We start from the raw sequence: 27,409 nt of genomic DNA, 5'->3' as shown, positions 1-27,409 counted from the left end.
CCTTTTTGAAGGAATTCTCTCAAGTTGGTGTACAATAAGAATAAATCAGACATGGGGGGCGCTAGTGAGCCCGATGGGATAGGTCGTCCTCTGCGTGAGCTCCGGCAACTCGATCCTAATAAACACTCAAAAAGGACATCTTTTCGTTAAAAATTTAATCCGGTGAGGAGCCGAAACAGCGTTGGTATGGCTGCTAGTAAAACTAGCAAAAGAAAGAGCACCGAGCCCTCCTCGCCGCTGAAAGCTGATCCCTCTAAGCCCGAAGACGCTGCTACGGCGGCCATTTTGGGGGAGCTCCGTTCCATCAGAGAACTTCTCATAGACGCCAAACAAGACATCGCAGATTTAAAATCGGACATCGCAGCGGTAAGAGCTGACCTCACTACTGCACAGACCCGCGTGGATAATATAGATGCCAGAACGACTGCGGCCGAAACATCCATAAAAAAACTGCTCAAGCAGTCCACGCGCGTGGCAGCCTTAGAACGTGCCCTTGAAGACGCGGATAACCGCGCACGGCGATCCAGCTTCCGTTTACTTGGTCTGCCAGACGGGAGAGAAGCTTGTGACCTCGTGGAGTTCCTTGCAGTCCTGCTACCCCAAATATTAAAAATGAGTGATGACACTAAGCTGGACTTTGACTGTGCCTTTCGGCTGCCACAGCCTGTTAATGTGAACAAGAAATACCCGCGGCCCATCCTTGTCACACTGCTGAGACATCAACAAGTGTTAAAGATAATGCAACAAGCTAAACTACACTCACCGGTCACTTTTGAGGGAAACAAGATCCTGTTCCTTCCGGACCTGGCCAAAGAAACTGCGAAAAAAAGAAAACTTCTACTTTCCTACAGACCTCAACTCAAAAATATGGGTGCTAAATTTGGCATGCTATACCCAGCACGGCTAAGAGTCACTTACAATAACTGTACCAAAGATTTTCTCAATCCTGCAGAGCTAGCCGATTATATTGAGAGTATCAAGCCTACTGCAATAGACAAAACCTGATGTGTTTGTGCTTTCTATATATCAGGTCTGCATTTATGCCTGGTGGACTGTTTAATGTTTCTATTACTTCAGTATATCTACCTGAGCCATTACCGTCCTGTTTTGAATTGCCTTTTCATAATATTGATGTTCTTACATGCTTTATATGCTGAGTTGCTGCAGTCTCTGCAGAGTTGGTTTTTCTTTCCTGTCAGCTTACTGACCCATGGTGTTATTACATTGTTTATTACTGTTATTAGTGTTATTGCAATTTTCTCTAACATGTCTATGTGCAAATGCCTTTTACCAACTATTTAGGTACTCAATAGATTACCACAATTCAGTTATGGTGCAGTATAATAATTTCACCTTTATATCTGATATTTCAAATAGTACTCATATATCATTACATAAATGTCATTAACTTGCTTTTCTCTAAATGTGAAAGGACTGAATAATCCTGTGAAAAGATGCAAAATCCTGCGCTACACTGAGCAATCTTGCCCTGATATTGCATTTTTCCAAGAGACACATCTGTGCGCCTCCGAAGCTATCAAAGTTGCCCCCAAATGGGCTTACACCCCGCTATTCTCACCCTCCCTTGGCAAGAAGAATGGAGTCATCACTCTGATACGAAAACGGCCTGATATGAGAATCATCGCTTCATCACATGATACAGAAGGTCGATGGCTTAGAACCTCTATCACTATAGGTAACTTCTGCCTTCATGTTTATAACATATATGCTCCTAATCATGACTGTCCCAACTATTTTGAGAACCTGGCTGATGACATAAGTTCTGTTGGCTCTCAGCCCATAGTGGTAGGAGGAGATTTCAACCTGATCCTGAATCCTGAGTTGGATAGGAAGTCCAATGCCTATTTCAGAAAATCTAAATCGTGGTATTGCTTACAAGATATCTTATTTCAGCTGAAACTAGTTGATCCATGGAGGCTGTTACATCAAGATGATCTGGGGTTTACCTTTTTTTCACCACCGCATTCGTCTTATTCCAGAATCGATTATTTTTTGATGAGTTATTCTCTGGTGTCCAATCTCACTGCTTCTGAAATCCAACCCATCACAGTATCGGATCACTCGTCAATTACGCTTACTTTAGACAATATCGCCTTGAAGAGAGCAAAGGGTGCTTGGAGATTTAATTCCACACTTCTCACGGACACGGTGTTCATATCTCATATAAATACCAGTATTCAAGAATATTTTGCTATTAATACAGTGGATGACACTTCATGGCAAATTACATGGGATGCCTTCAAATCTTTTATTCGAGGGGTAATTATTTCCTATTCTTCTAAAAAGAAAAAAGAACACCGTCTCTTGCTTCAATCTCTAGAGAATCAGATATCATCTTTAGAATCAGTCCACTTTGCCAATCTATCCAACCTGGATATTCAGACTCGATTGAATAAATTAAGATATGAATATAACCTACATCTAAGCAAGGTAGCCGCTTCTGAAGTCCTGATTCAAGCTTCACATTATTACGCTACCTCCAACAAGGCTGGTCACCAATTGGCGAATTATTTAAAATTGAAATCTGAAAAAGCGAATATTCCTGCTATTAAATCTGAGAATAACGCAATCCTAATGAACGATCAAGACATATGTTATCAATTTCACTCCTTCTATAAGGACCTTTATACCACAGAATCACCCTCTCTTCAGCGGATTGATGACTACTTGCAGAATTTGAAGGGACCTAAATTGTGCACTGACGATGACATGATTCTATCTTCTCCTATAGTCTTGAGTGATGTTACAGAAGCCTTGCACATTATGGCCAAAAACAAAGCACCTGGTCCAGATGGCCTCCCAGTAGAGTTTTATCTCGCTTTTCAGGAACATATTCTGCCTATGCTGGTGGGTTATTTAGCTCACATGATAGAGAGTGGTACAGTGACTGGATCTTTCACTGAAGCGGTAATTATTGTTTTATTGAAACCGGAGAAAGATCCGCTATATGTTCAACATTATCGTCCGCTTTCCTTGATAAATGTGGACGCGAAGATCTATGCGAAAATACTGGCTTCCAGGTTGCAAACTATACTGCCCAAGCTAATTCATACCGATCAAAATGGCTTCATGAAAGATCGTCTTGCTAGTGACAACTCCAGACTATTCTCCCATGTTATCTCACAGGCCTCTAATACACAAATCGCGTATATTGCCATGGCCTTAGATGCCGAAAAGGCTTTCGATCGAGTGGAGTGGTCTTACATGTTTAAGGTATTGTCTTGGTTTGGTTTCAGTGATTTATCTATCCGATTAATAAAGGTCCTATATTCTAATCCTACAACCAAACTTCGAATCAACGGAGTTTTTTCTGATCTATTCTTTCCATCAAGAGGCACTAGACAGGGTTGCCCGTTATCTCCCCTGTTATTCAATCTGGCTTTGGAGCCTCTATTAATTGCCATTAGAGCCAACTCCTCCATCAGTGGATTTCAATTGAATGATGTGACTGTTAAATTGTCAGCTTACGCGGACGATGTCCAACTGTATACTACTCTGGATTCCCTACCTGCTATCATTCAAGCGATAGATGCATATTCTATCGTCTCAGGATATAAACTCAACATGTCAAAAACAGAAGTCATGCCACTGTCTGGACAACCATGTGGAGACATGGTACGAGCATTACATCTCAAATACACCCCAATGAAATTAAAATATTTGGGTATCTATTTTGGGCCAACCATCGAAGAGACTCGAGAGTTTAACATCACTTATATCATGGACATCATTCATACCACTACCTCGAGATGGTCTCCTCTGAAACTATCATGGTGGGGACGCTTGGACTCTATAAAGATGGTGTTAGCACCTAAAATTACTTACGTCTTATCCATGCTACCACTTCTCCTACCAATGGCTGCCTATAAAAAGTTTGAATCTTCTTTGGTTAAATTTCTATGGCAAGATAAGACTCCTTGCATATCACTCAAGAAGTTGAAATGTACAAAGAATAACGGTGGAGTGAACTTTCCCAGTTTATACGAATATCATTTGGCTTTCTTGTGTAGGCAAGGATCACAATGGCTTGAGACCTCTGATCCACATATGATTCCTGCTTGGTTGAAATTGGAACGTGCGATGCTCACAAATGATCTGCTATTATATATCCCTTTTACCGCACCAAACAATACCACACACAACAATCTCATTTTGTCATCTACTAGAATAGCGTTGAAGGCCTTGGATGACATTGCTCCGGTGCCCTGGAATTCTACTACTCATTCCTCTCTATGGCGCAACCCGCTTCTGCAAATTCAGGGAAGATATATGGAATGGAAGTCCTGGCGCAAAAAAGGAATCTGGTCAGTACGTCAGTTATTATTAGACCACACTTTTCTGGCCTACCCTGACTTATCTGCGACCTATGGCCTTGACTCTTCTCATTATTTCCAGTGGTTGCAATTGAGGCATTGTGTAGATGCATATCTACGGAAAATCAAGTTGTCGGATGACATCCCTACTGTATTACGATGGTCGACATCGATCAACTCTCAATCTGGACAGGCATCGGCATGGTACAAACTGTTACACAAACAAAAATTTGCACCACCCACTGCTTTGTACGACATATGGGCTCAGGATACCTCCATGTCTCCTGATGCTTGTGATTGGGAAGATAACTGGCTGACATCATATAAAGCACTCAAATCGACCAACATCATGCATACAGTATTGTTTCTATATCATAGAGCTTTTTGGACTCCTCTTAAGTTGTCGAAAATTAGCAATTCTAACTCAAACAAATGTTGGTCTTGCTTACAAGAAGTAGGCACTTTCGAGCATATGCTGTTTCAATGTCCTCAATTGTCCGATTATTGGAATGAAGTATGGACTACCATATGTAAGATACTTCCCATTTCTGATTCAATATCCTTCGCAGTTATTATATATGGGGCTGCTGCTTTAAAAAAGTCTCAATTAGACAAATTTGAAAGTAGACTACTCAAATGCTTACTACTAATTGCGATTAAATCTGTATTAACCAATTGGAAGGATTTTTCGAACCTACATTACATGGCATGGTGGAACACTGTTGGTTTATACTCTAAGTATGAGCTTATCGTTGCTGAAAAGTCTAACTCATATAATTCTTATAGCAAAATGTGGTCTCCTGTTATAGATTATTGCATATCTGACTAGATGTCTTTAATTCCTTTTCATTTGTTGTTTTGCACCATTTTGATTTGATTGAATTTTGAACATAATGTCTCTTTAAGATTATGTATTTGTATATTATGATTTTACGTATACATTTTGCATATTGCACTACCGCTATTTGTATGCATAACACAGTTCGTTGTTTTCGTTGATGTTCTTGCAATTGTAATTGTTTGAAAAAAAAAAAACAATAAAACTTATTGAACTGAAAAAAAAAAAGAATAAATCAGACATAAGCAATAAACAATTTCAGCATTAAAATTTAAAACAGAAAAGCTGCTTTAAGCACACTATTTCAGATAATTAAATTATAAAAATTGCTTTTACAACAAAAATGTATATAAAGCTTCATGATCTGATTTGTACATGCTAGTTTACCATTCAGCTCTAATTTACTTTCATCTGCACTAGGGTTTGATCAAATTAAAATAATTCAAATGTCTAAAGATACATTAAGGTAAGAAGATAGTCTTTTACATAATCTGTTATTCTACTTGCCCAGCAGGGAACTTATTTCCACTGTAATAAAAATGAATGAACTGCACATACATTGAACATGGGAAATGAAATGCAAGGTGCATTATGAATTACTATCACAGTTAAGAAACAGAAAGAAGGAAAAAATAACTATTCAGTTTATCCAACAAACTCAATGATCTCCAGAAGTTATCATGGTAGCTGTAACTGAAAAAACTTATTGTACACAACTTCGATAGTTTTTGTACTTGCAGATTGTATATACAAATTAAATAAATCAATTAATCATGACCCAGGATAAATCAGGCCCAGGATGTAATATATTCAGGAAGAACCCAATGGGTAAAAGAAAAAAGAGAGAGAGAGAAGGGAGGTGTTACTTTGCATGTTAGGGACAAAAATAACAGCCATTAGGATAAAAGCAAAGCAAAGAGCACCTAATTTATTTGGGGTGGGCTGACGAGACCCAACGAGGCTCAGGTTGTTATCACAAGCAGAAAGAGGGTAGCTACAGATGTGAGAGATGCCATCCAACGATAACATCCAAAGATGAGGCGGTGTTAACAGACAATAAAAATCTGGAGAGTACAAGTTGATGGACCTACCAGAAATAAGGGGAATAGAGAAACTTTGCAAGAACTAGTGGACAAGCATATTCATAGCAAGGTCAAGAGTTGATAATAGACCTGGAACTCAAACAGAGAAAGTATCATTGAAATTATGGTAAGGGACAATCTGGGATAAGAACCAAACAGAAAGGGCCGTTATAAATCCAAAGACCCCCAAAAATATATTGCCATATCAGAAAAGCTTCATATTAATGAAGCTACAAATCAATGAAGCTACAAAATCACAAATATAATGCTGTAGCATCGCATTCACTTACATTTTGGACCAGATTCTATGAACTATGTCCTAGTTAGGCACCGCTAGGCACCCTAATTGTGGATGCCTAGCAATTCCTAACTAAAATCTACATGCAACCAAATTGTTTCAATTAGCTTAAATGGTGTGGTAATTGACTATGCCATTAAAGTTAAAAGACAAATTTTTAAAAAAAAATAACCAATTGAGTTCGACGCAGACCTCATAGAGGTCTAAGTTGCCTAAGTTGAGATGACCTCTGACACCTAATGATTCCTACCTGAAAAGTAAGTATGTTTAGGGCAAAGAATAGGCATCTTTGACTTAAGCATAGGTAAATTAAGCTTGGTAAAACCTGGCCTAATGTACCGGTGACTACCTCTACAGTGCCTAGAAATGCCTAAGTCCGCTTAGGCGCTGCCAGGTGCGAGTCTATAAGTGGGGCCTAGCAGTTGATTGACAATCATGCAGAGCGGTGCCATTTATAGAATCCGATCCTTATCTGCATACTATGGATAAAAAACAACCTTACTGAAATAAATTTTATTAAGATATCCTGCATCTTTTTCTTTCTTCATTTATATTGCAAGCTCTCTGAGTAAAGGACCCCCACCCCTATCTGTTGTACCTGTATGAGCTTTGTTAACACTCATTGTTATCTTTATTCTGACTTATTTTGTCAATTCAATAGGAAACAAAAAATATTGCATTTCACTAGTTTGACCTAAATCATTTTGCATCTATTCTACACAATTACTATGGTGAAACATAGCCTTTTTGTTTGGGGGCGCCAAGCTCTGCCCCCAGCTCCAGCATCTCCCTTTCCCTTACCTACCATCCCATAGTCACCCTCTCCCATGGCATCCAGCATCTTCCCTACTTTTGAACCCTTCTGTAGTCTCTAGCACTTCTCTCCTTCCCTAACCTCCCTCCTATGCTCTCCAGCACATCTCTCCATTGTCCACTCCCCCCTCTCTCTCACACATACACACACACACATTTAGTGCCTTACCATTCATCCCTGGGGCAGCAATCCTCCAACTGGCACAGCACCCAAAGCATAGAGGTTGGCAGGCACAAAGCCTTGAACATCTGCCTGCTCCCTCTCCCTTCAAACTTCCTATTTCAGAGGGGGCAGAAGCTGGCAGGCCTTGGGCATGCACAGATGCTCAAGGCTCTACATCTGCTGGCCTTAATGCTTTTGGTGCTGTGCCAGTTGGAGTATCACCACCCTGGAGGAGGAAAGTAAGGTATTAAACTCATTGCAGGGGATGGAGAAGATGGAGCAATGTTCTATCTAAGGACTGAAGCTGACATAAGCAAAAATTTCCATTACACTGTGAGCATATCTTACAGATAACATCACACACATACATAAACACTCACAGGGAGGCTGGAAAGAATTCCATGCTCTGCATACTTTCCTTCTCTGTTTACCTGTAGTTTAACTATGTAACTGAATTTTACTCAGCTACTGGATACATAGTACAGCTTAGAGGGAACATTGCTTCCCCTGTACAAACACCACTCTTAACAAAAAATAAAGGGTGGGACACTAGGGGGCACTTTTTAAAAAAAGCAAGGAAGGATCCCCTCACTGTCTACCACCTGCCTCCCCTAGTATCTCTATTACTGATGATATTTTGCACCTGAAATAATACATTTGAAGGAATTATGTACCAAAAACCAAAATAATGCATGGCAAAATAATGCAGCATATTAAACAGAAAAGCATTTGCAGTATTCTGGAAATATACAAGTATACAGGTACTTTAAATATTTGGTTCTCAGTCACCCCTATCTTGCCAAGCAAGTATCTTCCTGTTGGCCATGTAAACAATGATGTTCAGCAGCACTGTAACAGGAATCCAGAGGTTACTGGCAACCATAAAATAATTTACTTAGGTACAGCTAATACAAATAACACATACTATCTATACCTACAGTAATAGAACTGCAGACTGAGAACCAAGGAGGCCACGGCTACTCCTTGATCAAGTTTCAAGTTTAATTAAATTTTAATATACCGACCATCGACATGCACCTGGCCGGTTTACAAAGCTAAAAAAGGTTAAAATAAATTTTTGTAGGGGGGTAGGAGAGGGAAATGTGAACATTAAATAGACAAATTACAAATTCAAACATGAGTTTGGTAGGGGAGTTAATAATTACATCATTAAAAATAAAGTAATTAAAGGGAAGAGGGGGGACTGGGGATCGCTTCTTAAAAGCAGTTCGTGTAATATACTGCTATGCTGTTGGAAAGGAAATATTTAGACGCTATGGTATGTGTCTTGGAATAAGAACGTTTTTAGTTTAGTCTTGAATTTGTGAGGGAGTTTTCGAAGTGGAGTTGAGGTGGTATGGCGTTCCATAAAGTTGGAGCTACAATGGAAAAACTAGTATTTCTACTGTAGTCGAATTCTTTGATGGAAGGTATAGTCAATAAGTTCTGATTAGCCGAAGAGCAAAAGGGGAAGATGAGTTTATCAAGAAAAGATGGGAGACGCGAAAGTTTGATTTTAAAGACCAGCAGTAAAGTTTAATAAGTGATACAGTGGATTATTGATATCTTGGATGTCACTTAACCCTCCATTGAATCAAGTGTACAACAAATTGTAAGCCCTCCAGGGACAGGAAAGTGCCTTCTGTACCCAAATGTACTTGCTTGAGCTATTACTAAGAAAGGTGTGATCTAAATCCAATTCCAAAATCCAGTACAGGCACACTGTGAAGTAATAGAAAACACTACAAATGTTACTCAGGACCTAAAAAGCAATTCTACCACACCATAATAGCAGTGTAACTTCCATGAGTCACATAACAAGCACCTTCTTAGGAAAACACAGAACCATAAACACTGAAAAGGGTACTAGATCAGTGTTCTTCAACCTTTTGACACCTATTGACTTGCGAAATAAAATAATTATTTTGTGGAACAGCACTGGTCCGCAGACTGGCGGTTGAAGAACACTGGGCTAAGTCATTGGCCAGACCCCACCCAGCTCCGCCCAATCTCCACCCCAGACTCCGCCCCATAATAGTATTAATTGTAACACCATTTTTCCATTTATTTTTCATATACAAAATACACACACAAAATAATCTTATTAACAACACATAATGGTTAACCACAAAATTAAACTACAAAAAGCACACTGTATGCTTCTTAACATTCATTCCTACCGGAAAACAGATAATCCCATGCAAATACAGAACCAAAATCTAAAAGTACTAATATATACAAACAAACCCTAAAATGCAAGACAACCCCAGAGACAAAAAAACAAATGCATTTCTTCCAGAACAGTGCAAAATACAGACAGCAGATGTAAATTCTCAAAACTGACACAATTCAATCACTAAATTTAAAAATAAAATCATTCCCCCTACCTTTGTTGTCTCCCTCCATCCTTGTTATGCCTTACCTTCTGGCCTGCTCCCACCTGGCCATTTTATGTCGCCCCCGGTGTTATCTTCAGGTCGGCTCCCTCTTTCTTACTGACACAGTACACAAAGTCATGGGCAGCAGTTCCTCACACCTCATCCGGAAACCTTCCCTCTGACATTGCGATGTCAAGAGAGAAGGCTTCAGGCGCAGGACATACATAGGAGCCGCTGCCCGTGGCTTTGTGCACTGCGGCAGTGAGGAAGAGGGAGCCAACCCAAAGATTACGCCGCATCGATCGCACCGCAGACCAGCAGCTGAAGAATACTGTCTTAGGCTCAATGCACATGTCGGCCCTACAGACCAGCAGGAAATTTCTGCGGACCGGCACCAGTCCGTGGACTGGCGGTTGAAGAACACTATACTAGATCATCAATAAACCTTATTGGAAAACTAAAGAAGCCAGAGTAGTATAGCTCCATTCTATACAATTAATGCTAACAGAAAATCATGTCTTTTATACACACAGAACACAGACAGGCCCTCAAGCAGTAAAAAAAATAACTAACCACAAATTCAAAATAGAATATATAGACAAATATGAAACTTAACCCCCTCAAAACCCAAAGTGCAACACCAGAAAAAGAAAAAAAAAAAAGTGATGCATATCCCCCCTGTACTCTGCAAATATAAATTTGAAAAACTGACATATTTCAATCACTTCACTATAAGTTAACAAATATAAGTAGAACAAAACATGGAAAATATGATGATACCATTTTATTGGACTAAATACATTTCTCAATTAGCTTTTAGATGCCAAAATTCTTTTCCACAGATCAGGACAGTATACTGCTTTTATGGTACACTGCTCTGATATGAGGACAGAGGATCTGGTCTCCAAACATAGGTCAAAAAGTATTAAAATTAGTCCAATAAAGATATCACCTCTTTTCCATTTTCTATATTTATTACAGTTTATTAACATAGCTACATCACAGGGTGGATTCTTCACTGTGCATGTTGCCAGGGGTTGGTGGCCAACTCGGTGGCATAATCCATCCATCCATTAACACAGCTACCACACTATTTTATCCTAGCTAAAAATAAAATTCTTTTTTTCTAACTTTGTTGTCTGGCCATTTACTTTTTTCTAACTGTCCCAGTCTCTAGCTTTCCTCATCACCTTTGTTAATTTGCTCTGTCCATTTGTCATTTTCTTTTCAGCTTTCTTCAATTTATTTTTCTGCATCTGTCCAGATTTATTTTCTACTATACAATTTCCATTTTTTTCCTACTACTTCTACCTACAGTTTGCTCTTTCTTTCACTCTGACTTTCATTTCCTCTTCCTAGGCTCTCACTAACTCTGTCCACTTTCTTCCCCTCCTCCCTCCCAATCAAGCATTTGTTCCCTCTCTCTTCCCTTCCTTCCAGCAGTTGCCCTCTATTTGTTCCCCTCTTCTGCCCTTTTCTCTACATCATCTCTACTTCCATCCATCTTTTCTTTTTCTCTGTTCCTCCTCCATCCAACATCATGACTTCCCCTCTTCCCCTTTCCATCTAGCATCTACCCCACTTTCTCTCTCCCCCTTTCTATCCAATGTCTGCCCTCCCTCTCTCCCCTCCCCCATTTCCATCCAGAGTTCTGTTTCTCTCTGCCCTCCATTCAGCAATTGGTCCTTCTCTCTCCTCACTTCCATCCAGAGTCTGGCTTCTTTCTCTCCCCATTCCACCCAGAGTCCTCTTTCTCTCTGCCCTCTATCCAGCACTGGCCCTTCTCGCTCTCCACTTGCACCCACAGTCTGCCTTCTCTCACCCCCATGTAATCCAGCATCTGCTCTCCCCATCCCCCTTTCCATCAGGCATTTGTCCTTTCTCTCCCTCTCAGTCAGCGTCTGCATCCCTCTCTTCCAATATCCAACAGCAGCAGTAGTAATGAACAAAGAAAAACAGGTCATGGGGATGCACTGCTCTTGCTTGCAGCTGCCGACCTTGCTCCCCTCTAACATCATTTCCAGTTCTGGGTGGGGCCAGCAGCCGTGAGCAAGAACAATGTGGTCCTGCAATTTGATTTACTTAGTTTTTTGCCGCCACCTCTGAAACAGTGGCAACAGCAGCATGTTGAGTGAAAGTTGAGAGAGCCTGGTGGCTTCCTGCTCCCTCCAGATTTTAGGAGAGGACATGATACCCATGGCTTCCCCCATTCTGACGCCTATGCCTAATTTCCTTTCCTTTAGTCAGACTGTATTCTTAACAAGTGGGTGTTGTCCCTTCCTGCCAACGGAGGAAGATAGAAAAACTTATCTTTCTCAGTAATATCACTGGTAGAAAGAGGCAGTTCTTAGTAGAAAGCTCCAATATGGCTCTACCCAAGAAAACATACCCATATCTCATCAATCACTGCATGGCCCTCAGCCACTGGGAGCTCTTGTGGTTGAGCTTCGGCAGGTGGAGAGGCCAAGCCTCTCCCATGTGCTTAACTAACTATATCAAATGCTACAATTAGCAGCAGCAAAAAAAGCCAAACACCTCTCTTCCATGAAATTCCTTGAAAACTCAGCCTTCCTGCCCAGGAACAACTGACTTTTGTTTCTTTTATTTTTTGGGGGGAAGGGGGTATGCCATGACCAGGGCATCCACCTAGGGGATAGCCCCAAGACATGTCCATCTTCTGGGGGGCAAAAGGTTCCAACCAATCCAAAACACTGGATCCTCTGGGAGCCCCAGCAGGGGAGTCATACTCCATCAGCAAAGTGGAAGAAAGACCTTAAGGAACTGAAAAAGGCTTCAGAGGCCCTCCTAGACTAATGAGGAGTCAACTCTGATGGAACCACCACCTTGGCTTCAGAGAGATGAAAGGCTTCCAACAAGCAGGAAGCTCTTCCTGCTGAAAAAGGAAAAGCCAGAGTAACAAGCCGGATGTAAGCATCTACCAAGCTGCTAGGCAAAGAGCTGCATTGCAGGGAGCTAGAGGTAGGAAAATATTGGAGCTTTCACTAAGCACAATCTCTTTGTTCTGGTGATGTCACTGGGAAAGATCAGTTTCTCTACCTTCCTCTACTGGTAGGAATAAATAGTACCCTCTTGTTAAGGATAATACAGCCCAGACACTAAGGAATGGCCAAATTTCAAACCCATTGTTCCTGATAAACATACAAATTGTATTTATAAATTGCCTGTTGCCATCCAAAAAAACCTCTTAATACACAGAAAGGCATAGCAAAAATATAAAGGCATGCATGACTCCTTTGTTGAGAGCGCGATGGAAAGTATTTGTACAAAATCTACAATAAAAAATTGTTCTTGAATATAAACATATTGAAAATAGTAAAATAAAAATGTAAAAGTATAAGAATACCTGTGCCACTTGACCCTTGATGAGTAACTTCAATATATACTTCAAATGTTGTCTCAGGGTTTTGCCTAGAACATAAAATAAAAGGATTCAAAAAAATTTTCAAACCACATTAAAACACATTTTTACTCGCCTGGAAGTGTTTTGCACAGGTTACAAACAAGAAAGTTAATTCTTTTCCTTTCCAAACTAAGGGCTCCTTTTACAAAGGTGCGCTAGCGGTTTTAGCGCGCACTAGCCGCTACCGCCTCCTTTTAAGCAGGCGGTAAGTTTTCAGCTAGCACGCTCTAATCCGGTGTGTGCGCTAAAAACGCTAGTGCACACTTGTAAAAGGAGCCCTAAATTCAGTCCAGGATTGGCCATATAAGATATTTCATACCTTATTCCGTTTTACTGTCCACACCAAGAGAGGAAACAAGACTTACAAAGAAATCAAGCTCTCTTAGTTGACTGTTCAATTTAGTGATCATGACTTGGGGGCTCCTTTTATCAAGCCACGCTAGCGGGGTTAACGCGCGTGACTTTTCATCACGTGCTAACCTCCACGCTGGCCTAAAAACTACCGCCTGCTCAAGAGGAGGTGGTAGCGGCTAGTGCGGCCGGCAGTTTAACGCGCGCTATTACACGCGTTAAACCGCTAGCGTGGCTTGATAAAAGGAGCCCTTGGTCTAGGCTTTGTGAAAATGAATGCTTCATCAGTACATGCTAGTGCCGCCCAATTCAGGAAAAAAAATTTTGATTCGATGCAGCCTATTGAATTGAATTTTCAATTCAATTTTCCTGCCCAATTGGGTGTTTTTTTCAAACATCCTGGTGGGTTTATTTAATAGCCTCTTCACCCCCTTTGTCCTTTCCTAACCACACTGGCGCTGGGGGGTAAACAAAATAAACAAAAAAGACTTTTCCTCTCTCTGTTAAATTCTAACTCACATTCGCAGTCTAACACCAGCTCTGGCAGGATACACATTTCAAATCTAACATATTATTTCTACCTTTTGTTGTCTGGTCTCCAAACAAGTCTGGGAAGGGAGAGGGATAGAAGGGGAAGAGATGCCTGGACGGACTACACATTAGCACTTGTCATGTGAGGTCCCTAAATTATTAAGGGTGCTCAGGCACCTACAGAGCTGGTGCCTATGTTGCCAGGTACTTGTAACCTGGGTTGGCCACTATTGGCAACAGGATACTGGGCTTGATGGACCTGTGGTCTGTCCCAAACGATGATATGGTTTGGATAGGTTGGTGTGAGCTTGGACATCAACTCCAATAGTAGGAAACCTAAGGACAATACCGGGTGGACTTCTAAGGTCCATGGCCCGGAAATAACAAAGGAAAAAAAAGACACTTTAATGTAATCACGAAATTGTAATGCATGTCATCATAGGGCAGACTGGATGGACCGTTCAAGTCTTTATCTACTGTCAGTTACTATGTTACTCTATGGGGTTGAAAAAAAATTATTAGTTTGCCTTCTCAGAAGAAAAATAAAAAGAGAGAGGAAAAATATATATATTTATACAAATGCACATGTGATTTGAAAAATCAATTTGCCTGCTCACCAGGAGTAAGTAGATTTTTCCAGCAGGCAAAAACCAAGCATGTTCAGGTCATATCAGTTTAAATTTTACGACCAACGTTGGACTAGCAGCAGGCTATTTAAGATAAGTGTTGCTGATACCAGAATTGAGCCTTATGGCTCTATAGAAGGTAGTCTTTTTTTGAAATCAGAAACTCTTTATGAATGAAATTGAGAACTACTGAACAGTGGAGCATATTAATAATATTAATAATAAACATCTTATATAAAGAATGTTTATAAGAATGATTAATAATAAATAGTGAGTCCTAAAGGATTAAGGGAAGGGACGGAGGATATGGTATAGATGATTATATACTGAGAATAGAATGCGGACCTAGGATAACGTATGTTATGGAAGGTCCTATGCACTGAGAACTATCAATACTATGTGATATACCCTCCTCCTAGTATATTACCTAAGATGTCATATATATATCTCTCTACCTACAATAAGGATAAGATGGGATTAGAAATAGAATAATTGAATTGATCTACTAACTGATAGGCACACGGAAGCCAACTTTGATTATATAAAAAGATTATTTAACATCCGGTAACCCTATTAGTCTGTTTATATCTTCAGGTCCTTGCAGAAGGGTAGGAGATCACATCAAGACTCCAAAGGATAGACAGCTGCAGTGATGGGAGGGAGGAAAGTTGAGGGGAAAGAGAAAAGAAGTGGTGGGAATCAAAAGAGGAGACAACAAGGAATGCATGTAGGTGAAATGAGATAGTGAAGATAAGAGGGCTATATGGGGGAAGAAAGAAGGTGTCCAGTTATAAGAGGCAAAATATACATTCTGTACTATTCCAACCTCATCCTTAACAAAAAAACAAAAAAAAAAAGGTGTCAGAAATGGGAGTATACAGCAAGTACATTTTGCCTTGGCAAATAAGCACTAGAGGAATTTTTCAAATTCTTACTCCAGGAAAGGGGATGTCTAACATATTAGGAAGAAGTGGTTCTCACCTCTGCAAAGAGAGTGAGAAATAATCTCATAGGACAGATTTGATCTGCATTCCAAGTCAGTATCTTTATAGCTTTATCTGACAGACCAAATAACAAGGAACTTTTCTAAAACAAGCCAAGCAATAGTTTCTATGAAACGGAGGCAGATAGCCAACAGGCTCTTCTGAATGCAAAACCATTCCTTCTGGTTCTGCCAAATGTGAAGCTTGTTTTCATTGAAACCTGGAAGTTAAAATGCTCCTCATGACAGACTCTCAACAAGTCTGTGAGGAATAAAATATGCATTGCAGCAGCTTTCCAGAGGTGACTCATGAGTGCCTGTTGGGTGAATGCCACATGAAATGCCTGCCCATTTTTCTGTATAAAAAATCCATACAGCAAAGTGATTTAACCAGTGGCAAGGACTAAGTATGAAGATCTGTGTGGCACCCCTTCATCACAGGAGGAAGGAATATGGTATAGCATTCCTTTACAGATATGAATTCAGGACTTCTACAACTGATATGTCAAAGAAAATTTTTTTTTAAGCCTAATAAACTAAATTAAATTATCAGATAGGAAATTTCACCTTCCTTCTCATCTAAGACTGCATTATTCTGAACAAGAAACATGCAGACAAGCAGAATTACTGTCAAAGTCCCCCAAGAATTACAGACAAAGTCCCCCAAGGTGAGCCCTGCCAAAAAGTCAGAGACAGCCCCAACCAACACATCTGGGTGGGGGAAGACAAAGTCCCTCAAGTTGAGCCCTGCCAAAACGTCAGAGACAGCCCCAACCAACACATCCAATCTGTAATGCTTCACAAACAGATGCAAAGATGACCACATCACTGCCCTACAAATCTCCTCCTGAGCATCCTTCTGGGTCTCTGCCAAGATGTTTCCTGAGCTCTAGTACAGTGAGCCTTCAAAACCAGAGGCACTGGCTAAATTCCTACAAATACAGACAGCCTCTAAGTCTGCCTTGAGCCATCATGCAATCAGGGTCTTAGAGACCACCTGATTTTTACAAGAGTCATGGAAGAGAACAAAAAAGATGAGCAAACAGATGAAATTCATTGGCATCTTCTAAGTAATGAAGCAATGTCCTCCAGATGTCCAGCAGAGAGAAAGGAGCCCTTCTCCACAAAGAAGAGCAAAGAGATTTCCTAGTTCACATGGAATGAAAGAAGGCAACATGCAGATCAACACCAAATCCTCAGAAAAGGAGAGAAATGGATCCCGACAGGACAATGCCTGCACCTTCAACACCCTGCAAACCGAAGTAAAAGCCACCAGGAAGACCACCTCGAGGGTAAGCTCTTTAATCAAGGCTCTTTAATCAATTAAGAGAGCCCCAGAGTGTACCAAAAGAACCAAGTCAACATCCCAGGAAGGAAAGGAAGAGCATATAAGCAAAAGATTGGATGCTAAAGATTGTGACTGGGGGCAGCAGATGAAGGTTCCATGTTCAACCAAGTGCAATCTAGGAATCAAGTAACCTGGGAGCAGCCATTGGCTCAACCACACTGTGCAGCCTCAGCCAGCAGAGTGAGAGCACACCAGCCTTAACTTACCATCTGCTAGAAGTAGAGAAAAATAATGGAACTTTCACAGAACACCAGCATGTTATACCAATGAGTTCACTGGAAAAGCCTAGTTTTTTTTTCTCTACCTCCATCTACTGATAGGAGGGGATAACAGCCACTTGTTCAGAATGATGCAGCCTCTGATGACAAGGAGATACAAATTAAACTGTTGTTCTTAGGTAAAGAAGTGCCATTCTGGGTCAGACCAAAGGTTCACTGAGTCTGACCATAAGTACCTTACAAAATCCAAAGAAGTAGATCACTCCTTACTCATCATATGCAGAGATAGGTAGTGTTTTGCTTTTGGGTTTTTTACACTGATTGAACACTAACTAGAGAGAGCATCACAGCATGTATCAGAGCTCTGAAAGAGAGCCCATGGGTATGCTGGGAGTTTTAGTTCCTGGGATGCTAGGATGACAGAATAGGTTCATGAGAAAACTAAAAATCAACTATGTACAATATTAACTTGACAGGACTTAAAAAACAAACAAACAATAATTTATACCATCCAAAATAATCCATTGGGATGATACTGCAATTTGATCTTGAACAAAAAAAACACACTCATATTATAAGATGAATGTTTATTATGCAAATAATATTTAAAATAAAACCAAAAGTAAAAAACTCTTCTTTTTTTAAATAAATCACAATAAGGAAAATACAATTCATAAATCAAAATAATGTTATTTGCAATTCATATTTCTTTTCACTTATGAGCAGATCTCAGCAAGACCCTGCACTATGCAGGAGCTGTCCTCAAAGCAATAGACAGACTAATATATACTACAGGGGCAGCTTCTCACCCTGCATTGCTGAAACACTGCTTAGAGATGAGGAAGTCATATATCTTAATCAGGCTTGGCCCCCTAATTTTTTCTTCCTACTGTGTAATAGGAATCACAAACGAGGAGGTAAGGTTACAATGATTTATTCAAATAGTTTGGCCATGACCGAACTGGCACTGCATTTTTCTGGCTCCCTTTGAGGCTTTATGTTTACAAATGTGTAGCGCTCCTTCAACTAATTTATTGATTCGCAGGTGCTTAACAACATGGCATCATTAGTATCTGAAGTGGCAAAACTTGTTGGTTCTTTTGACCTTAATTTATATGCAGACTTTCATTTAAAGGGGAAAAAAAAACCCACCTCTATTTTTCTTTGATGAGCGATTTGGGCCTTTGTCAATGTTTCTACGCTAGCTAATAAAGCAGGCTACAACTGGGATGGTTTTTTTTTTCCTCTGGGCCCTCTCTCTTTATGAAAGGATTGGTTAACACTACACCCTCTTCTTGGGCCAACCACTTCCTCTAGTTGTCTATGCTAATTTTACTATGTTTGTTATGAAACAAGGCAAGGTATTTAGACTACCAATTAAGATGAGGGTCTAGGACGATTCATTGCGACCGTTTCATTGTGGCCAGTTCTGCACAGTTGTTTCAGTGATGAATTGTCTGAGATTAACGTCCAATTCTGCATTATAAATATAAGGCTCACCTCTGATAGCAAATACATGTGTGTCCTTAAGACAAGTCACTTTCACTCCCCCTGCATCCCGGTAGTGAACGATTGAGTAGCGTTTGGGGGAGCAATGCCCTCTCCCATACCCTCCCAAAATTCTTCCCTCCCCTCTCCTCCCTGTCCGCAATCCAGCACCTCTCCCTCAAGCACTCCCACTGGAAGTGCTTTTCTCCCCTCTTAATTCACTTTCAGAAAGCAATTTTTTTAGTGAAGGAGTTAAAATCAAGCAATTTTGTTAAAAAGTGATAAGACACACATGTGAAAACTTGTCAGAGAACAGCACCCTGTCTAACTGCTCTTTTACTCAGCCTGCTGTGGTCTGTCAAGTATCTTTCATTACAAATAGGCGATAAAAAGAAATCATTCTGCTTATGAACGTAACTGGGAAAGGGGGGAGTGTGCTGGGGGAGGGGGAAGCAAAATAATAATCCTAAAGCAAGCACAAAACTGAAAACAAACAAACTTTGCTTTTGGGTCTAGGATGATTCATCGCAGCTTCCGGAAGAGGACGATTCAGCGCTGCCATTTCATCACAGAAACATCCCGCGATGAATCAGCCCATTCCAATAAGCTGACTTTGAATTTAAATCAATGACCAAACATCCAGAATATTCCAGCTAATTCCATCTCCTTTCCTATTGACCAACAGTAATCAATGGAATATGCAGCTAAAAATCAGCATTTGATAAACTAACACCTTTAAAAAAGGATAGCTGCAGCATCTACAGAATATGTTTGTTTTCCTCTACTTAGCCATGGTTCTTCCCTGGTTAGCAGTTAAAAAGTTGTTATGAGATAAATGCAAAGTACAGCATATGAAAAAATTATGTTCTTACCTGTTAATTTTCTTTCCTTTAGACACAGCAGATGAATCCACCAGCAGGTGGAGATAGAGAACTGATTTACAGGTGCTCCTCTTGGATGGAACGTCTCCTGTATACTTAGTATCACTCCTTGCCCAAGCATTCAAAACCAGAAATATCACCAGTATGAAAAAACTGCTTTCCCAAACACCGCTTTGCTACCTCTGCCGCCATTACAACAAGACCGGACGCAATCACACTCGACGCCGATGGCCAAACAATTATTCACAACACACCCAACTCTATCAGACCAGAACAAAACTAAAACTCTGCTTACCCAACTTTATTAGGAATCTCTTGCAGCACTGGTAGTTGTAATCTGTATACTGCCCTAAAAGTATAATAATAATAATAATAACTTTATTCTTATATACCGCCAACAATCTTGTGACTTCTAGGCGGTTTACAATGAAGAGAAACTGTACAGACAGCGAATTACAGAGTATAGCATTGAACATCAAGTAATAGTAACAGGAGAGTTACAGGGCTGTGTATTACATGGTTTCACAATGAGTAGCATTATACAGTCGACGATATTCAGAGCATAAGTAGGAGAAGAGAAAGGAGATTGCGCTTTGAGTTACAAAGGTGCAAGGCTGCGAAGGTGAAAAAGATAACATAAGATGTTGATGAGAAGTAAGTTGTTAACTTGGTACATTTGAACGAAGGCCGGGCACCAGTGGGAAAAACTGGTAACAATTAAAGATAGAAATTTTGGCAGAAGAGGGTAGACGGACTCCTTGGGATGGGAGGAGGCTCCGATTTTAGGGGAGAAGTCTGGTTAGGTTATAAATTTCTTAAACAATGTAGTTTTTAGTTCTTTCCTAAAGATACTATATGATTCTCTGGCGGCATAAGTGAAACAGCCTGTCCAAGTTTGCAGTCTACCTGCTTGGAATTTGAATGTTCTATCAAAGAAGGTGCGATATCTACAGCCTATGATATTTGGGTAGGTAAAGAGGTTACGGTTTCTGGTAGGCCTAATAGAGGAGTGGAATTCGAAGTGAGGTAGTAGGTAGCTGGGGGCCAGTCCCCAGATTAGTTTATAGCAGAGGCAGGAGAATTTGAATAGAATTCGTGCTTCAATTGGTAACCAATGAAGGAGTTTGTAGAATGGACTAACATGATCGCTCTTCTTTAGTCCGAATATTAGACGGATGGCCGTATTTTGAACTATTCTCAGTTTTCTCACATTTTTTTTAGATATTCCCAAGTAGACAATGTTACAGTAGTCCAGGGTGGATAAAATCAGTGATTGTACCAATATTCTGAAGGATAGTGGGTCGAAGTATTTTTTTATGGTTTTCAGTTTCCAAAGGATGAAGAAGCATTTTTTAGTCACCGAGTTTATGTGCTCGGTCAGGGACAGGTGGGTATCCAGGGTGACTCCCAGTATTTTTATGGTTTTTAGTATTGGGTGATCATGGCCGTTTACATATATTGTAGTTGCGGAGATTTTCTCGTTTGGGCTAGCAAGGAAAATCTTTGTCTTTTCTGAGTTTAATTTCAGTTTGAAGTTTAAAGTCCATTTTTCTATTTCGAGCATGATGGAGGAGATATGTTTTGAGTTGGTTGAGGTCACATTTGTTGTTGGTATTAATATGGAGATGTCGTCTGCGTATATATAATAAGTTAGGTTAAGCTTTTGTAAAAGGTGGCCTAGAGAAGAGATGTATATATTGAACAAGGTGGGAGATAGGGGGGATCCTTGTGGGACTCCCGAGGGGCTTTTCCAGGGTTCAGAGTAATTTCCTTCATGGACCACTTGATAAGATCGTTTGGTTAGGAAACCTTGGAACCAGGTCCACACTCTTCCTGATATTCCCATTTCGTCGAGGCACCTAAGCATAGTTTCGTGGTCCATGAGATCGAAGGCACTGCTGAAGTCTAACTGTAGGATCAAGGCGCTGGAACCTTGATTGAAAAGGTCGTATAGGTGGTTAAGGAGAGAGCCTAGGACTGTCTCGGTGCTGAATCCTTTTCTGAATCCAGATTGGTGGTCATTTAGGAGAGAGTACTTATCTAAGTGATTTACTAATTCCAAGTTGACCAGCCCTTCCAGCATTTTGGTGAAAAAGGGGGTGCTCGCTATGGGTCTGCAGTTGGACGCCAGTGTGAGCGAGATCTTCTGGTCTTTGGGTATGGGTGTGATTAGGATGTGTCCCATATTTTCCAGGTAGGTTCCATTTTTGAGAGAGTAAGTTGCCCAGTTAAATAGGTCCCTCTTAAATTCTGGTATTGCATCTTGCATGATCTTAGATGGACATTCATCTAGTAGACAATTTGATTTGGAGTATTTGTTGAAGAGTGCAAGGAAGTTATTCCAATCTGGGGGCTCGAAGTGGTTCCAGCTCATATCGCCTTTGGATTCACTACTCTGCGTTTTGAGGTCTAGGATGATTTATTGCAGCTTCCGGAAGAGGACGATTCAGCGCTGCCATTTCATCACAGAAACATCCCGCGATGAATCAGCCCATTCCACTACACTAAAGTTGGTCTCTTTTTCTTGTCAATGGGAAAGAAGAAATTCAGAGACTCAACAACACCTCACTTCCATGGAGGGGAGGGCAGGGACCTGGGGGGGCCCAGGTGTAACCCCCAAAGCCGGCACCGCTCAGCCAGACACCCCTATCTCACTGAAGCAAACACTCAACAGGAGAAAAACGGCCAAAACACAGCAAAAAGCTAGGAGCCAGTTGAATGGCAACCATCCACCTGCTGGAGATTGAGTATACTGAGGGCTCCTTTTATCAAGGTGCGCTACGGGGGTTAGCACGTTGGACATTTCATCACGCGCTAACCCCCGCAGCACACCAAAAAACTAACGCCTCATCAATGGAGGTGTTAGCGACTAGCAAGGCAGGCGGTTGAATGCGCGGTATTTCGTGTGTTAATCGCCTACCACAGCTTGATAAAAGGAGCCCTGAGTGTACAGGAGACGTTCCATCCAAAAAGAGCACCTGTAAACCTGTAAATCAGTTCTCTATCTCCACCTGCTGGCAGATGTGTGATATCTGGATTTATCTGCTGCTGTTGCTAAGGAAAGGGAAGATGTATGGTGGCGCAATTACAGCAAGTATAACACAAACAGTTGATATGAGTCAATTTAAAAACTGTGTGTGATAATTTTTAGATGTCATTCAGCACAGATTTGATATTCAGCAAATAGGTAGCATGTTCCCATATGTGGCAAGTGTGCTCCAAAGTTTGGCACTGGATAATATAGAAGTTCAGACATAGGTGGATGTATTTCCCATTTGAGTGTGAAAGCTTATAGATTATGTCCTATTTAGCACTGAAATTACTTCTCAGTTTTTCTATGAGAATATTATAGGAAGATATAGCCAGGGTTGTTCAGTAATCCTATTGTGGTTAACGTTTTATGTATTCTTTACTTTTGATTTTGTAGTTCTCCCAAACTTCCCTATTGTTTTACGTTGGTCAAGTATTGTTTAGTGTGTATTTATTTGGTTATTGTCTCCCCTTTTTAATACATACTGTAAAACGCTTAGAAGTCTTTGATTTGCGTTTTATCAAAATTTTAATAAACTTGAAACTTGATATAGTCCAGGTCACCTCAAAACACAATGACATCACCACACTTATCTAGTATGGGAACACTCCATTTATTTTATTTATTGGTTTCATGAAGAGATTCACTCAGTGTAATATACCACAGATACGTAGAGCATGACATAAAACTTACAATTCTGATAACAGCAGAACAATAATCAGGGAGGCAGCTGGACTTAAAGAGCCTGCTTATCATCTGATCCTCTCCCAGATCGCGGAAATCAGTGTTCTGGGAATGCTAAGTCAGCTGATACATCATATCCACAAATTCCAGAATCTGTGGGATTCAGAATTGGAATGTTTAGAAGACTTATGAGACTTTTCCCCGGAACTGTGCTTGCATTTCGCAAAAGCATCCTCCTTGCCCAATTTTGGCATCCCGGACACTGGAATCACATCTCTGTCGAAATCGGAGGAAAGCAGGGCCTTTCAAGAGGATAGTGTGAATCCACGCACGGTTCACTCCCCTCATAGGCCGCAGCTCATGTAATACATGGCTGTGAATCCGTTAGCCATCCTCCGCATTTACAGCATGAATCCATACCATCCTGTCCTGAGGTGGCCATCTGTGAAGTTTGGAGCAAAAACGAAGCTTCTAAGTCCCAAAAATATACTTTTGAAAACATTAAAAGAAAATCCAAGATGGCCACCGCGGGTGCCGATTTTGCCCTGAAACTGCCCGGGTAAAACTCAGGGAACCGTGAAAAATGGTGATTTTACAGGTCTTCTGACCACTTCACCTTCCCTATCACCACAGATCATGACCACCAGGACCCGTCAAGGAAATTAGGGAAGATACGCGGTCCAGTTCCGATCCCAGCATACCTCCACGGAACCGCAGCAGCCTGCGCTCTATCAAGTTTCAAGTTTCATTAAAAAAAAATTTAGACCACTTATTCGAGTTTCTAAGCGGTTGACAATGTAAAATTACATAAAAACGAGTTATAAAATAACAATAAAACACGAAAATGGGGGATACAGACTAATGTCCTAACATACAGACCGCTTTGATCAAAAACATACAAAATGAAACAAAAGGATAGTGGGAGAGAACTACAATTGATATAGGAAAGGTGAAACATTAAAAGAGAAAACAATAGGTTAGGATAGAAATGAGAATTGATTCAAATTTTTAAAAAAATGTAAAAATTTTTTTATTTTTTTTTTAAACTCTGCCTTTAAAAGGACAGTTATTAACCAAAGGCGTCTTGGAACAAAAATATCTTTAGTTTTGATTTAAAGTGTTTTATATCGGATTCATAGCGCAGGTGGTTAGGCAGCAAATTCCATAGAGTGGGAGCAGTGACCGCAAAGTTATTGGAACACAGTGTATTTATCATTTTAAAGAGGGTATGACTAAAAGATTCTGAGAAGTTGAGTGGAGAGATCTTGATGTATTATGTGGAATTAGAAGTCTGTTAATAAAATCCGGTTGATTATTTATTTTTGTTGTAAATGTTAAAAGTAGAATTTTATAGCTAATTCTATGTTTCACTAGTAACCAGTAAGCATTGAACAGAAGAGGAGAGACGTGATCGTATTTTTTTGCGCCGCAGATGATCTTGATAGCCCTATTTTGCACGATTTGAAGCCGTCTAATTTCCTTTTTTGTGATGCCCTTGTAAAGGGCGTTGTAATAATCTATACAGGAAATTACCAAAGAGTGAATTAGTGTGTTAAGGGAAGCCGGTTCAAGTAACTTAGCGAGAGAACGAATCATTTTTAATCGATAGAAACATTTCTGAACAACTGAGCTAATGTGAGAATGATAAGAAAACTTATTATCAAAAGTAACTCCTAATAGTTTTAAGGTTGGAACTATTTTAATGGGAAGTGATTCAAGCTTCGCTTGTAGTGTTGTTCCTTCTTTAAAAGGGAAAATCATGAGTTTTGATTTGTTAATATTAAGAGACAATTTATTTGAATCTAGCCAGGATTTAATTTCCCCTAATTTGTGATTGATAGAGACTACTTCCTCCTTATTGTTAAGATTGATGGGATGTATTAGTTGAACATCATCCGCATAAGCAAATGTGGAAAAACCAATAGATTGGGCGACCGTCAAGAGCGGAGATAGAAAAATATTAAAGAGCAGTGGAGATAAAATAGATCCCTGTGGTATACCGTGTTTAGTAGAAAATGATTCTGATGAGGTTCCGTTAAAGATGACTTTTGAGGATCGATCTGTGAAATAGGATACGAACCAGTCCATGACCTGGTCAGATATACCTATTTCTTGAAGTCGCAATAGAAGAAGGCTATGATCAATGGTATCAAATGCGGAAGAAAGATCTAGAGAAATAAGTAGTACAGATTGATGGTGGTCAAGATGATATAGTATTTTAGTGGTGAGTCCTAGCAAGGAAAGTTCTGTGGAGTGACACTGACGGAAGTCGGTTTGGTTGGGATGTAGTACATTGGTTTTCTCGACAAAATCAGAGAGTTGATAGAAGACTATCTTTTCAGTGAGTTTGGCCAGGAATGGTTTATTGCTATGAGGCGGTAGTTTGACAAATCTTGGATACTGGCGTTTTGGTCCTTGATGATCGGAAAAATTACTGATTGTTTCCATATCTCAGGTAAAGATCTGGAAGACAAACTAAATGGACCAAGTCTTTTATGTATGGACCAAAGATAGGAAAGAATCGTTTTAATAAGAAGGGGGGAATGACTTCTGTGTTAGACCCTTTTAAATTGAGCTTGTTAATACATCCTTGTATTTCTTCCAGGTTAGGAAGAGAGAAGTAAGAACATTTAGAGTAAGGCATGATAGTGGGGTTGTTGGTACCTACGTGTTCTGCAAAGGAACGTGGAGTAATAGTGGGTGGCAAAGCGTCTCTGATCTTCTGAACTTTATCAGTAAAAAAAAGTGGTGAGGGCTTGTGCTGAGGGAGTGGAGCTAGATAGGTTAGTTTCCTTTTTCTTTGTAGTTAAGGATTTGACAATAGCATACAGAACGGAGGGATTTTTTTGCCTTCTTGATTTGTTTGGTATAGTATTCTTTTTTGGTTCTAATGATTTCAGATTTATAGTACATAGCATGTTCCTTGAATTTATTGTAATTGAGTAATGTTTTGTTGTGTCTCCATTTCCGTTCTAGGGAACATAGTTGTCTTTTTAATAGGTTTAAATTTGCGGAGAACCATGGATTTTTTTGTTTATGGGGTGAAATGGTAAAGGTGACTGCTGGTGCAGTAGAATTTAGAAGATTCGTAATAGATTGATTCCATGCGTGTACTTTTTCATTGACAGTGGACCCAGATAGCTGTTCAAGGGGAAGGTGAAAATTGGGAGAAATATCTGCAGCTACCAGCTTGTTAGAGTTCCTGCTAGTAATTACTTTGGGTTTTAATTTACTTTGATAGTTAGAATTTATATGTTGAAAAGAAATTAAAGAGTAAGCAGACCATGGAACCGGGGTAATAGTAAATGTTTGAAAGCTATTATAGTGAGATGATGAGGTTAATACCATATCTAGAGTATGGCCAGGAATATGAGTGGGACTAGTTATTAAGGGGCATAGATCCAAATCCTTTAAAAAAGTAAGAATTTCTGAAGTGGAGTTGTTATTGGAGTCTTCAAAATGAATATTGAAGTCACCTAAAATAACGGGATTTGTTGAGGTAACACAAAAGTCCAAAATGATGGATTGCAATTGAGTCAAAAGTGAAACATTAATGGGTGGGGGGATGTATATTAGTAAGAAATTTGACGATGGGGAAGTTTTACATCTAACTTCCAAGTATTCCAAGGAGCTACAGTTATTGAGGGAAAATTCAAAATTGGCCAATATGTTAGAACGATAAATTACTGCTAAGCCCCCTCCTTTTTTATGTAATCAGTGGTTAAATTGGTACGTGTATCCAGGAGGACAAGAAAAGGCTAGGTAACTCTCCTCGCCTTTGCTAAGCCAGGTTTCTGTGATAAAAAGGAAATCAAATTTGTTTGATAAAATAACGTCAAAGATAAGATGGTGTTTGGATTTAAGAGATCTAGAATTGATGAGTCCAATTTTAGTGAGGTTTGTGCATGTCAAGTTGGGGGTATCATCTAGCTGAAGTAAGAT

General features: G+C 40.1%; 1 protein-coding gene across 4 annotated transcripts in view; it reads right to left on the bottom strand.

Moving 5' to 3' along the window:
* DENND1A (DENN domain containing 1A) overlaps positions 1-27,409 on the bottom strand; it is a 994,598-nt gene that overhangs the window by 914,795 nt on the left and 52,394 nt on the right. For all 4 annotated transcript variants that reach the window (XM_033960659.1, XM_033960660.1, XM_033960661.1 and 1 more), the window contains one exon: positions 13,271-13,335. In XM_033960659.1, the coding sequence (XP_033816550.1) occupies positions 13,271-13,335 (65 nt within the window). The remainder of the gene's footprint in view (positions 1-13,270; positions 13,336-27,409) is intronic.

Source organism: Geotrypetes seraphini, chromosome 10, assembly GCF_902459505.1.
Source record: "Geotrypetes seraphini chromosome 10, aGeoSer1.1, whole genome shotgun sequence".
Taxonomy (NCBI): Eukaryota; Metazoa; Chordata; class Amphibia; order Gymnophiona; family Dermophiidae; genus Geotrypetes; species Geotrypetes seraphini.
This window is presented reverse-complemented; position numbering and strand designations above follow the sequence as displayed.